At 42.8% G+C, this 14,485-nt stretch overlaps 1 protein-coding gene across 1 annotated transcript; it reads right to left on the bottom strand.

Annotated features, from left to right (window-relative positions):
- Window positions 1-4,081: 4,081 nt before the first annotated feature.
- Window positions 4,082-13,497, bottom strand: LOC123071647 (vacuolar protein sorting-associated protein 53 A). The gene is made up of 24 exons (XM_044495227.1): window positions 13,142-13,497; window positions 12,865-12,959; window positions 12,529-12,585; window positions 12,164-12,314; window positions 11,976-12,046; window positions 11,691-11,815; window positions 10,979-11,139; window positions 10,731-10,872; window positions 10,447-10,510; window positions 9,890-10,078; window positions 9,760-9,801; window positions 9,548-9,652; window positions 9,400-9,459; window positions 9,091-9,168; window positions 8,458-8,565; window positions 8,304-8,369; window positions 7,453-7,530; window positions 7,226-7,359; window positions 6,559-6,652; window positions 6,379-6,456; window positions 6,241-6,303; window positions 4,981-5,049; window positions 4,782-4,877; window positions 4,082-4,670 (listed from the first exon to the last, which is right to left on the bottom strand). The coding sequence occupies exons 1-24, from the start codon at window positions 13,188-13,190 to the stop codon at window positions 4,329-4,331; spliced, it is 2,517 nt and encodes an 838-aa protein (XP_044351162.1). The 5' UTR covers window positions 13,191-13,497; the 3' UTR covers window positions 4,082-4,328.
- Between the last annotated feature and the right edge of the window lie 988 nt (window positions 13,498-14,485).

Raw genomic sequence — 14,485 nt, 5'->3', positions numbered from 1 at the left:
GGGATCCAATGCCATCACATGGTGGCTGGCAGAGAGGTGGAGAGCGGCGGTCTAGGATATGGATGTCGGTCCTCGAGGAGGCACGCGTTGTCGGGAGTGGAAATGTGGACTCCCACCGGTCCACGGCTTCCCCATTAAGAAGGACAGTTGCCACTCGGACGGGATGGCTGTCAGGTGGGGCCTCCCGCCCATGCGCAGTCAATGTGACCGGTAAAATTTAGGTTGCCTGCTGTCAAGCGGGCCCGAGGCGGACACGGAGCGGCGCGTGCGCGTCCATTCAACATCCGCGTGGCCGCAAACCGGACGCATGTTTGCACCGAAAATGAAGCGGGCCCGACGTCAGACGGATGAATTATGCGGATGCGGTCGCGCGATGACCCGCGTCGTCGGTCCGTTTCGGCCTAAATGGACACAGGCGGACGATTTCGGGTCGTTGCCCTCATGCACCACAAGGGTCCGGGCGGATCGACACGTGGCGCTGCATTGATGGGCATGTCAACATAAGAACTGAAAATGTGGGTCTGCGGATCTGCGTCGTGACGTGCGAGTGCGACCGATGATGTTTACGGGGCGGCTGGTCAAGTCTGAAACGGCTGCGGGTGGCGCTATGCTTGTCCAGAGAAGAAAACGCCGTGTCTCTGCTTGATTGCACGCAGGCAGTCCAGCTTGCCGGTCTCGTCTGGCGTCGTGCCAGACCGGCGTGACGATGGGCCGGGTCAGTGGACTGGGAGCAGGAGATGGCGGCTTCCATGATTGCGAGGAGGAGAATATGAGATGAGAATATCCGTTTGGCAGGGCGCAGATAGTATTGGTAACGACTAAATAGAGCAGCATATCCTGATCCTGGGTGCCGAGCTTCTTTCCCACGCCTGGAGCAGGACGGGCCGGCCAATCGGTTGGGCGCAGCGATCCGTGTGCCTGCGTTGTTTACTCGTTTGGCACCTTGTTCCTGCGCGATCTCCAAACTGGGGGGTCAACCAATGACAGCACCGGGGTAGTTTTTTTAGATGGAAGCACCGGAGTACTGTTTTTTTTTAAAAAAAAAACTTTCAATCTATTCATCTTCAATCATGGTAGTACAATAAACACTAGAAATAATAAAACTTACATCCAGATCCGTAGACCACCTAACGATGACTACAAACATTGAAGAGAGTCGAAGGCGCGCCACTGTCATAGCCACTCCCTCACTGAAGCCCGACAAACCCTGTTGTAGTAGCTAAGGCCCCATAGAATTAACGCACCAGAACAACCGCCGCCGCAGATGAAGAGTGTAGATCAGAAGGATCCAACGTAAAGACACACGAACAAAGACGAACGACGAATGGATCCGATCAAATTCACCAAAGACAGATCCACCGGAGACACATCTTCACACGTCCACTGATTTATTCCATCTCCAGGGAGCCGCCGCCGTCTCGCGGACACAAACACTAACAAAGCTCAAAAAAAATCTAAAAATGAAGGCCTCTCACCGGCAAGGGCCGAGATTCACTCCGTCTCCATGGCCCTACAGCCACCAGAGACGGGATGGACCGGCGCCAGCGCCGGCGCCAGTGGAAGGCAGAGAACCATAGCTTTTTGGGAGGCGGCGGCTGGCTAGGTTATTAGTAGTTGTTTAGTACCCTGTCCGTAGTTGTTCCAAGTCACCTTGATTATTTGTTCTAGTGTAGCTTTTTTTTCTTTTTTTGAGCGGACTTCGCTAGTAGCTGCTTGACGTTTTTTTTTAGACAAATCTCCTTGACGCCTTCACACAAAGCATCAGTTTTTTTTAATTTTTTTAAGGGTACAAAGCATCAGACTTCAGACAAGAACCTGCGTTCAAGCACGGAAGGCCGGGAGCTCGGACGCATTCTGCGTCAAACAACCGCGCGACGCACGCACTAAAGCCCCGACTGGGCCGGCCCAATAGTGGGCGCACCTGTTTCCTTGTACAGTAGCGCAAAAAAAAGCAAACCAGCAAGGATTCGACATGTGGACCTCCATGTTGCGTACGAGAAGAGCTAACCAGTAGACCTGTCAAGCGTTGGTGCTAAATGTGAAGGGTGCTAGTATAAGAACTAACAACAATGACGAATGTGGACAGTTTTTGAATTTTTTTCAACCTTTCCTTCGAAATTGTGATTTTTTTTAACAAACGAGCAATGTTTCAAAAATACCACAAATTTTTTAACAACTCGGACATATTTTCAAATTTCAAAAATAAAACAAAATACATGACATTTTTCGACATATTTGTTTTTGAAATTCCTGAAGATTTGCTGAAAACTCGAACATTTATAGAATTTTGAGAACAAAAATTTGATTATGGGAACAAATTTTCCAAAGCACAAACAGTTTTTGAAATAAACAAAAAACAAAATTCAAAGGAAGAACATTATTTGAAATTGGGAATATTATTTGAAAAGATGTGAACACTGTCAAATTTGTGAACAAAAATTTAAAAAGTAAAACCTTTTTGGAATCTAGAAAAAGCAAAAATAAACAGAAAATGAGATCATTTCTAAAATTTGTGAACAGACTTTCGAATATGTGATCATTTTTTAAATACAAACACATAATTGAAAACCAAACATTTTTCAAAAAATATGTAACTTTTCAAAGCACAAACATTTTAGGAAATTTGAAAAATATTATTAAAATTGGTGAATAGATACTGAAAATAGAATATCTTTCTGAATTTGTGAACAAAATTTGAAAATAGGAACATTTTCTGAAAACCTGAACATTTTTTGGGAACCTCAAACATTTTTTAAAAGGGAAAAAATGAAAGCGAGAACATTTTTCGAAATTGCTAACATTATTTTTGAAAATGCGAACGTTTTTAAATAAACAGTAACAAAATTGAAACAGCGATTTTTTTTTTGAATTTATGAACAAATTTAGAAAACAAGAACATTTTTTGAATGCGCGAACAAATTTGAAAAGGGGAACATTTTTAAAGTTCCCGGAAAAAATCGTATTTCTGAAGAAAAATAAAAAATGCATACATTTTTCAATACTTTGAAGTTCTAAGCTCTTTGAAATTTTCAAACATTTCTTGAAAAAAGCAAACAATTTTTCAAATTCTGAACTTTTTTGCAATTGCTGAACAAAATTTGAAAACAGGAACATTTTCCCAAATATGTGCACAAAATTTAAGAAATTCATACATTTATCTAATGTCTGAACCCTTGTTCAAAAAGAAAAATAAACTTCAATAAGAAAAAGAACAGAAAATAATAAATAAAGAAATAAGAAACAAAAGAAGGAAAACAACAAGAAAAACGAAAAAGAAACGGAAAATGAAAAAATAAACCGGTTCAGGAACCTGCTGGAAGGTTCCTAAAATCAAAACGAATCAGGTGAACGTCCTAGAAGTTTCCTAAAACCGGCAATACTGAAAACACTTAACGGGCCGGCCCATCCGAAATGACCGCTCGATCCCCTGTGCGTTCCCCCGACATTTTGCCGCAAGGAGCGGCAAATAGGGTTTTCCCGGAAGGCCGCCAGCTTATAAGGGAGATGGATGGCCTAGGCCCAGGTCCAAGCCCACAGATGAAAAGGCCGCCTACGTGTCACAGTAATCCGTGAATTTTGTTCAAGGATCAGATTGGTTGTTCACTCACTGTGAAGTTTGCCTCAAAAAAGAACTCACTGTCAAGTGTTCAGTTACTTAAACTACTACTAGACCCCCAAAACAAAGTTAAACTACTACTGATCTAAAAAAAAGAGTTTGGCTCCTCAGTCCTAACTTTTGCTTACCGAAATTTCAAGCGGTTAAATATACTCACTGAGCCACTGTCAAGCACCCAAACAGACTTACTCCAAAGTAGCGGAGTATAATGCTAAATACTTCCTCCGTTTCTAAATATTTGTCTTTTTAGAGATTTTAACTAGTGACTACATACGAAGCAAAATGAGTGAATCTATACTCTAAAATATGTCTATATACATCCGTATTTGATGGTCCATTTGAAACTCTAAAAAGACAAATATTTAGGAACGAAGGGAGTAGCTGGCGGTGAGTCCAGATGTAAGCATGCCGCGCCTAAGCTCTTCACGGGAAAAAATTTATGCATGCAAATAGTGCACTTGCGACTTCAAATAATGGGCGGATCTTGAGCCTTCACATACAATGGAACCTTATTCCTCCAACAAAATGTCCTCAATATAACTGAGCTACCAGTTCCTCCGCAAAATGGGGAGCGTCACGTCAAAAAAGATCTAACAATTATACACTGACGGTCAGGGTACACACAAGGAACACACACGGTGTGGGAAGAATTTCCTATAGCTATGTGCACTGCAAAGAGAGGAGTAAACTATCAACAAGCAGGGGCAAAACTTTACGCGTTGAACAGCTTACGGAACGGCCCGTCCTTCCGGTCTTTGGCCGCCTCTGTCAATGCTAGGAACCTCTTGAACCCCGTCGTGGCGGCGCCGCGCCCGAGCGCTGCGGCACGGGCGAGCACGTCCTCCCGGTTGGCCAGAGCGCCCGTCAAGGCGGTGGACATGCTCGGTGACGCTGCGACGGCTTGGGTTGGGAGCGGGACTGGTGCCATCGGGACTGATGCTGTGGCTGTGGCAACTGGTGGCGCGGCTGTGGGGGTAATGGTAGGGTGTTTGATGCTGGGGCTGTGCTTGTTGAAGTCTTCCAGTATAGCTTGTTGGTCTGCTTTCTTCAAGCCCTGTGGCAACGCGCAAAGAGCAATAGAAACAATGAACTTGTGTTAGGGCAACCATACTGATGGAAAGCTGCACCTGCCGTATAAAGGGGTTCAGGTTTTTTAAGCAAGAACCTTGAGCTCAAGTATCCGCTGAAACTCAAGAGGAGTGCCTTCTGGAAGGAGCGCACGGTAGGTACTAGCAACAGAATCAACTGGTGACAAAATAACCTGCGTTGGGTAAGGTTATTAGCCAATCTGGGTGTAATGCAAAGTGCCTTTCCGTAGTACTCATGTACATCATCAAAAACCTAAATTCATTTTCCCAATTTACCTTGAGGAGTGCTTCAGCTTTGCTCATTTCCCGGGTTACAAACTTTGAGTAGCTAGCCGCAACTGTAGTCTGTTACATGCAATACAAAGAAACCAAATGTGAGTTACGAAAAGTAACGCAAAAAAAATGTATTTTTGCAACCAAGTGACGATAGTCGGACGGGGGTAAATAGGAAGTTAGAGTTATGGAGACAAACCTTGGAATCAAAAGGGTTTAGGCTTAGTAGAACTAAAACCGAGTACATGATGTGCGGTTTCAGTACTACTAGCTGTGAGGAGGAGGTTAGCCTTGATGGCCAGGTGGTACCTCGGAAGGACACCTTTCGGTATTTGGGGTCAATGTTGCAGGAGGATGGGGGTATTGATGAAGATGTGAACCATCGAATCAAAGCCGGATGGATGAAGTGGCGCCAAGCTTCTGGCATTCTCTGTGACAAGAGAGTGCCACAAAAGCTAAAAGGCAAGTTCTACAGGACGGCGGTTCGACCCGCAATGTTGTATGGCGCGGAGTGTTGGCCGACTAAAAGGCGACATGTTCAACAGTTAGGTGTGGCGGAGATGCGTATGTTGAGATGGATGTGTGGCCACACGAGGAAGGATCGAGTCCGGAATGATGATATACAAGATAGAGTTGGGGTAGCACCAATTGAGGAGAAGCTTGTCCAACATCGTTTGAGATGGTTTGGGCATATTCAGCGCAGGCCTCCAGAAGCTCCAGTGCATAGCGGACGGCTAAAGCGTGCGGAGAATGTCAAAAGAGGGCGGGGTCGACCGATTTTGACATGGGAGGAGTCCGTTAAGAGAGACCTGAAGGATTGGAGTATCGACAAAGAGCTAGCTATGGACAGGGGTGCGTGGAAGCTTGCTATCCATGTGCCAGAGCCATGAGTTGGTTGCGAGATCTTATGGGTTTCACCTCTAGCCTACCCCAACTTGTTTGGGACTAAAGGCTTTGTTGTTGTTGTTGTTGTTGTTGTTGTTGTAAGTATAAAGTGCAAATATGCTGCCTTATGAAGCCAACAAAGCAAATTTATTGCATTCATTGGCTGCCAACCTTCTTTGAGTAACATTTTGAGTTTGAACAATTCTATACATATTTAACTATTTACATGGCCAAATTTCTTTCAAAGATTCAATGAAGACTTGGTACAAAATAATTACTACTACACCTGGCTGGTTTCCTAAACCAGTCACTGTTAACTGAAAACACGTAGGCTATGCAGTATGGCGTGATCATTATGTTCTGACAAGACAAGGTTACCTGTTTCCCAAGAGCTGGGATGTCCAATAGAACAGTCTTAACCGCTTGAGTGTCCAAAAGCATCTGAAGAAACAATGCAAAGTGATGAAATCTGTGCTAAATAGTAGTACTAAATAGCTTTGTTAAATTCATACGCACCTGCTGTGCACCAGTTTCCGATATGTGCTTGCACTTGTATATATTGAGATAAAACCGAGGACCAAGCGAGGCAGCCAGCTGCAGCACAACAATGAAAAAAGTATAATAAACAACGCTGATAGAAACAAATGATAAGGACCTACAAGGTTTTATCTATAATAAAGAAAATGCTGAACTTACTTTGTCGAGGAAATACTGGAAGTAAGTAGGTGAAAGCAGGCTACCCAGCACAGGAACGGTACTGGACAAAATAGAGCTGATACCATTCACGTACCTGGAATGGAACAGTGTAAAACTTAGCTTCAAATAGAGTAGTGGAAAACTCAGTGAAACCACTTAGCAGTTATTTATAAAGTTGAATAAACTGAAGAATACAGTGTTCCAAACTTTCAATGAAGTGATTTTTATGGCAATAAATATGTAGTGCAAACATATTTGTGCTCGAGTGTGCTAGTTTTAGCATGAGCCATTGGTTGGACTATTTAGAAAAACCCGATGGGGTGATAACTTCGAATTTTAGGGGATTGCATGCAAATTCTGCATCCATGCTTCTGCCATGAGAGTTGGTGTATATGCATCTCTTTACAAGTAACGGCATGCCACTTCCCATAATACAGACCCCAATTGGCAGTTCATAAGTTATCAAATATCCTCTTCTTTTCAGTCAGAGAAAACTAACTACATCAGCTATGAGATATGTGACATCATTGCAATTTTATGGAACAGATACACTTTTCGCAGCCCATGAAATATAGGCCATGGGGCAGTGAGTGGCTTAGCATAACTTCATATTACTTTCAAATATTAGTGGGGTGTGTACTATAAAGGGGATTTGGCAAAATCCTACTCGGATTGATCGCCGACACTTTCAAGAGTCGACCATGGAACGCGAGTCATTGCAACCATTTCAGCGTCAAATTTGGTTTCTACGCCATGCACAAGTGTCATCAATGCTTTTGTGATCACAGCTGAGAATTCATCCTGCAAGCATTGAAGTATTAAGGTATTTCCTATAAATCTAATAGTGATATTAGAATCAGGTAGAAAGAAGAATAAAACAGAAAGATAAGTCACCTGAACGTCAGACATGTCCACCTTGTCAGAAAACTGAGAACTAATTATCTTAGCAACATTCTCAGCTAGCTCACCAGACTGCCAAATTTACAGAGAAAGTTAATTCGCATGAGCATACAGAGGCATCACACACATGCAAGCGCAGACATAAGGAAAGATTAGGTACATGCTGCTCCGTACTAGGCTTCCCTCTCCTCCCACCAACTTTGCACTGAGACTGACAACAGGCCAGCTATGCTGACAAACCAGCATATACGATGCCGTTTTTTGCTCAATTGCAATCAGAATAGTATACCATCTTTTTTTAATCAAGAAACGTAAAGCTATTGAAGGGACTTTCACCCAGGAAGCACTGTGCGGCCCATCTCTGGTGCCACCCACTTCCAATGCCAGCTTTCCGATGTGAAATGCATGGTGGCTGGGTCTTATGACGAGGGACTGGAAAAGTGCCAGGTGTTATGCTATGGGCATCACAACATGGTACGCTTGGAGAACTGTGGAGAAGGGCTAGGTAACTGAAAATATGTAGGGGTCCGATTCCAAAAGCAACCAATGGCAGCATGTGTTACACACTTGTTTGCGGTGGCTTTTTTTTTAAGTGCGGTAATAATTTATGACACATAGCTAACTTTCCCCAGAAGGGGAAGAAACGTTTTGGTGAACAGCAGAGCTGTAAATATTTACTGGAGAATAGAACGCTACTACTTGAATGCATAAACCTAGAATTTATTTAGTCCGAACATGTTGTTTCTGTCTCTCCAAGCAAGTTCCATAATTCTTGTCGTGGGCAGTAATTTCTTTCTGTTTTCTTCTACACCTACCAGTTATGGCTTAATAGAAAGAAAACTTACCGTTTGGTGACAATATTCTGCGGTATTTACAATGTAACATATCATTTTCTCGTCCCTGTCAGAAGTCTGCAGTGCCCACAGAACATAAAATGCTGTTACCAGATGAGAACAACAAGTGATCGAAAAGCAACCGGTGTAATGATGATTGTCATACCCTGATCTGCCCGTCGGTACCAGTAGCAGCTGCAACAATGCCAGTACCACCTTTTGGCAACCTGGCATATAATTTTGCTGCATAGGCCTTAAGTATTCTTTGAAATACCTAAAAACAAATGTATTTCATCAGCAATGAATCTGTTTAAATTTATCAGATGTGATAACTTATAAAATCGGCAGACAGAACCATAGTCGCTGAACTAATAAACATGTGTTCAGTTGAACCATATGGTTGGTTCTTCAAGGTTATTTCATGGCGCATTCTTGTTCTGTAGGATGATACCTGTCCTATACTCTTTTTAACAATTGAACGATGGATAAGAATCAATATTAGACATTGCAAGCAAACATATATGGTTCTCCATCGCATGCAGCAATTTTCGGTGATGGAAATGCCAAATCACCTAATGTTGAGTCCATATTAAATTTTAGCACACCTGGATCAAGCATCATTATACATAGCAAAACAAAATGCTAAATAATCACATATGGAGAAAGTCGATGAAATTGGAAAATAAAGAAAATCTGAGAGGTGCGCAAACAGTATGCATGAAGGCATAACATTTGGAAAGAACATGGAATTATCGATATAAAAGGAAAACTGTTAACAAAATCTGGAAACATTGTATACCTGAAACAAGTTGAATAATGTTTGGTTCTTTGTCAATGCACTGCACCTCTTTAAGCTTCTTCTAATTACCAAGAACACCTGCATAAGGGAAATTGCAAAGCAGATTAACATAATGTTTTGAAATATGTTGTTGACCATCAAATGCAGATTTGCACATGAGATCTGCTACACACGGCTTCAGGAAAACCTAGCATCGTTATAGCATACTGGCAAAGTTTTGACCAATACTGAATTGCTATTTGCTATCAGTCACGTGTAGTAAATTTGCCAGAAACAAGATTTCGAACTAGCAAGAATTATTTCCCATACCTGCATGCTGCTTGATAGAATGTTTGTTTGACTCCCTTCCTCGATTTCCCATTTTTCTTCCTGCCAGCATAGAAGGGCGAAATCAAGCTAAGCAGGCTCAAACACCAAGAGTTCAAACTTTAAGTATGTCTATACTTGTCTAGCGTACCTGGATAAGTTTATCTAATTGTTCGACCAGAGATTTCTCCTCTAGTTCTATGTACACAGCCATGTATGGCTCAAAACAAGATGATATAATCCCATGAAAGTTGAACTGCCAGAGTACAGAGCAAAATATGATATATATGAGTATACGACACATAGCTTGTAATTCAAAGAAGTAATAAATATGCACTGGCCCATAGTTGATAAACTACTAACCCCAGCACCAGGAACTGACAAATCTTTCTGCTTCTCTTTGTCCTGCCAGTAAAGAATTGCAGAAGAGTTGGAAAGAAAATATCAACAGAGGAAGAAAAAAGTTGAGACTAAGCAAGTAAGCAGCAAATACTTGTTCAGCTTCATCATTGGGCACTCCCAGTTTCTTCTCGTATTTCTTCCGTATATCTGAAACAATTTTATTGTGTTCCGTACCCTCATTTTCATCATCACTTTCCAGCTCTTTATTCCGAGCAGTCGTGGTTCCTCCACTGAATTTCTCAGCCAGTTCTTCCTCAAATTCAAGGGTTCTTTGCAACGCCTGCATTGCAAGAATCTCAGAGTGTTTGGCGCAGAAGTTCCATATCGTAAATGAATGATTGCACACTCAGTTAAAACATTCAACATATGTAGTATGACACAGCTCATAATCCAAGATATAAGCTGCTACAGCATTAATGCATTATGTTGTACATAATTCCGTTACTTCATTGATATTTTGTCGCATTAAAACCAACAGAAATCTAACAGTATACCAGAAGCAAGATGAAATCAATAGAAAAATCATCCAAAAGATAAAATGATTTGATATGATATAGGTATCAGTCGTCTGCACAAAATGGTAAGACAAAGGGCACATAGTAATTCCCATCTGTCACCCATACTTCCAAGAAATAACAAGCAACTTACCAATAACAAAGTTGCAACATCTGGCTTTTCTTTGAGATTATTCAGGATATCGACAAGCTGGGTCCTGGAAAAGAAGCAATTTGTTACCAGTAAATTAATTCGTCCAGCAGAAGATAATAATTGATCTGACATCTGAGTGGTCAAATATAATTAGCGACATAATGCATAAAAGAGGATGTAAACTAAGTTAAGTGATGGTTGCTTTAGTTCTATGTAAAATCCCGTGTTTGGCGAAGAAAAGTAGGAAGTTCATAAAATGCAAAAGTGGAGAAGCAAAATCAAACCTTGTAATCTTGCAGAACTGGATACACAACAGATAATCAACATGCCAGGAAGGTGGAAATATTTTCCAGGTATCTTCATTTGACCGCAATCGACGCTTAATCCATGCATATCTCCTTTCAGTCTTGTCTAACTTGGCCAATTCTGTTCCCCCCAAAGAAGCATCAGAATAATAATGGAGCAACATGTACACACATTTGTAATAAAGTGAAATAGACAACTGATGTATGTAACATATACAGGTTTTGACCTGCTCCGTCAAAGATCTGCTTATACGAGATAAGCTCCTTGCTGCAAAAATTCTTTACTAGTTCTTCCCTCACGGACGGTTCCAGAGCATCAACCACCAAACAAGCATCAGATAGCTGCTGCAATAGATCCTCGTCTTCTGTTTCCTTCCCAGTCCCTAAGCTGCAAAGTTATACTAATTTGTGGATCTTTTTCATAGTTTGAATTATATAGCAAACAAAACAGTTGGTTAATAAATACTCCCTCCGTCTAAAAATAAGTGTCTTTGATTTAGTACAACTTTGTACTAAAGTTGTACTAAATCGAAGACACTTATTTTGAGATAGAGGGAGTACAACTTTGCAGTGCTTCAATGTGTTCCCATTTCTCAGGCATGAAATAGTCAGGATTCCCAAACTGTCTGTCCAGCAGGGAAAGTATTTGATAAAGTAGCCTATTTAGGGAATATAATTTTTTATGGCTTTTTCAATCAAGTTATTTGCTATTCACTGGATTCGAACTATATCCGCTGATAAAACCTCACTTATTGAGTGATAATAATTGAAAAATGACGAGGAAATGAAAAGATGCCACTTCCCAAGTTTGGCCACCTGTTTCTAGCTAACTCAGGGATTAACTGTCAATTGCATTCATCTTACTTGCAGTACCTGACTGGTTTACTACTCCAGATAGTGTTGCTACCAAGGACAAAATAAAGTTCATTTGTTGTGTACCTTGTAAAATCTGAATATACATGTGATTTGAGGATTTTCTTGATGTTCTTGAGTTTCTCTCTGAGCTCTGATATTTTTGGCACATCCCGATAGGCTTCAAAATGACTGCACAACTGGTTCACTGCCTGAAGGAAAAAAAGGGTACTGAACTTTCCTGAATAACATATGCACACAGATAAAAGCACCAGCATGCCAATTCAAAATGGTTACAGTAAGAGGTAGCATGGACATCAACGCTAGAAAGTTTGCAGATGTACCGCCGATTAATGTGTCTTACACGCTTACCTCGAGTTGTGCAGCTGCTTCTTTGTACTGACGCTTTGAGGCCATGACCTGAAGTTGCTCGACAGCAGAAACTGGACATGACGTATGCACATTACGAATTAGCTTGGGTGGATGTATTTTTGCTACTGAACGTTTATTTCTAAGCACAATAGCACATACCCCAAATAAAGTGAAGTAAAGAAACTAACCAAGCATAGTAAGGCGGTGAAGAGCCGTTATTGTAGTTGTTATATGCCTCTTGGCGCAATCCAACTTTTTAATGTCTCGGCAGATTTCTTGAACCATTGTTTCACTTTGCTCAGCCTTCGTTTTTATTTCACGTATCTTATACATTAGTTCCTGTTAGTACACAGCAAAGTTAAACTCCAATCATTTCATTAAAAGTGCACTCCAGTACCTGATTAACATCCTACCCTTTTCCCCCCAAATAAGCATCCTACCGTTTCCAGAGCTAATCCAACTATATAGTTTAGTAAGGCTTGCCACTCAATCAATTATGCAGTAAGTTCATTGTGATTAATACGCAAATCACAAGGAAAAGGGAAAATATGACCTGAACAGCATTTGTGGCAGCAGCAAGTTCTTCCTTGGCCTTGGTTCCCGAGTTACTCTGCGGAGTAGCAATATCTTTCCGTTATCAGATATAGTATAGCAATAAGCAATAATAAGCACATACCAAGCAATTCTGGGGCTTCCAGCCACACATTCTCATTGAGTGCATATTCAAAGTAAATTCACTGCAATTGCGTCATCGCAATACCACACTCCCTACTTACACCAAAGTGCGTAACCCATCAGCTTGGGCACATTAACCAGCTCTGATGCAAAGAGTGAAGGTATTGCAAATCACACCACTGCGCAAATGGAACACGGGATCACGAGTCCGAACCTGCTGCCGGACGGCGGCGAGGATGCTGGCGTCCACCCGGCGAATCTCGCTCTGAATCTTCTGCATCAGCGGCTCGACCCCCGACAGCGACGCCTCTGCCAAGCCGCAGAGAAACAAACGCGAGCTGTAAACACTATAATCCTCGAGCAACCAATGCTAAATCCCGGGACAGCGAAGCTCGAAACGAGCGCATTGCCGCCGCCGCCGCAGCAGCAGCAGCATCGCGGGCGAGCAGCCTAGCCGAGGAACGGGAATCAAATTCGAGCGGCGAGCGTACCGGTGGGGAACATCTGGTTGATGTACTCGAGGGCGCTGGACTTGTCCATGTCGGGCAGAGATCTCGCTGCCCCGAGCGCCGGCTCGCCGAGGATCTGGAGGGTTCTAGAAGGATCTGGGAGCAGGGGAGCGGGACTAGAAGGGGGCCGATCCGATGGGACCCGGGCGGTTGGGGAGCCGGGCTCCCTCTCGCGTGCGCGGGGGAGGAAATGGAAGGCGGGGACTCGTCGGCGGGGTCGTCCGCGTCGGCGTCGGCGTCGCCCGCTCGACCGATTTGTGCTCGGCGGCGGTGGGCGCCGAGTCGTGACGAGTCGGTTGCTGGCAGGTGGAGCCCCGGTATACCCGCTTTCCTGCTCTGAACCCGAACTTCACTTGGTAGTTAGCCTATTTTTTAAAAAACTTGTTGGTCGAGCAAAATGAAATGCACATAGTGACTTTCTTGCTAGGGAGGGGGGTCATGCAGAATTAGTGAGCTAATGATAGCACGAATATTCAAATACACATAAGCTTCTAAAACTTATGCTTAAAGTTCAAATTTCAAGGTTGGCGAGTTCCAACGAGGTTAGGGTTTGGTGGAGGAAGAGCCGAACACGTAGCTTCGGACGCACCAGCAAAGTAAAGGGGAAAGCCAATTACCACAACATCATCAAGCCCTCGCATGAATGTGTTGTTGGTCAATACTACCGCAACTAGGATCATATAGATGGTAACAAATCTGCTCATTGCGCTCGTCGCTTCCCCACACAATAGTGACTAGGACCTAACAGTGACTTGGTCTAATTTTTTGAACTTTGCATGACCTACAATGCGGGTATTTGGTGGACTTGGCTTTGCTCATGTAATTGTTGTATGGTCATCCAAATCTCGACGGTATAGTCGATACAAGTTTGTGCTGCTGTTGATTGTGCAGTTCATTTGGTTTTGTTGATTGCTCTTGTTCATTTGTACACTCATATAATTGCTTTCTTGTTGATGTGTGTAGCTGATGCAGAGGAGAAATTGTTTACTGTGTAGTCGACGATAAAGATACCTGATGGTGGAATGATGATGTCCAGAAGGCGATTAAAGAGAAGAAAGGTTGCATTCAGACGCATATACCTGGATAGGAGTGCAGACAACATAGAGAAGTACAAGATGACGAAGAAGCCCGCAAAGCGAGCTATCAGTGAAGCAAGGGGTCGGGCTTATGAGGACCTCTACCAACGGTTAGGCACGAAGGAAGACAAAAGGAATATCTATAAGATGGCCAAGATCCGAGGGAGGAAGACGAGGGATATTGGCCAAGTCAAATGCATCAAGGACGGAGCAAACGAAGGACGATGAGATTAAGCATAGATGGCGGGAG

This window comes from Triticum aestivum, chromosome 3B (genome assembly GCF_018294505.1).
Source record: "Triticum aestivum cultivar Chinese Spring chromosome 3B, IWGSC CS RefSeq v2.1, whole genome shotgun sequence".
Taxonomy (NCBI): domain Eukaryota; kingdom Viridiplantae; phylum Streptophyta; class Magnoliopsida; order Poales; family Poaceae; genus Triticum; species Triticum aestivum.
The sequence above is the reverse complement of the archived record's forward strand: the minus strand, read 5'-3'. Positions and strand labels throughout refer to the sequence as shown.

Excerpts from the sequence above, each read along its gene's own strand:
- LOC123071647 (XM_044495227.1), bottom strand. The coding sequence starts at position 13,190 with ATGGACAAGTCCAGCGCCCTCGAGTACATCAACCAGATGTTCCCCACC. Across the intron at positions 11,816-11,975 it reads AAGCAGCTGCACAACTCGAG|GCAGTGAACCAGTTGTGCAG; the intron begins GTAAGCGTGTAA and ends TTTTTCCTTCAG. Across the intron at positions 11,140-11,690 it reads GTATATTCAGATTTTACAAG|CTTAGGGACTGGGAAGGAAA; the intron begins GTACACAACAAA and ends ATAACTTTGCAG.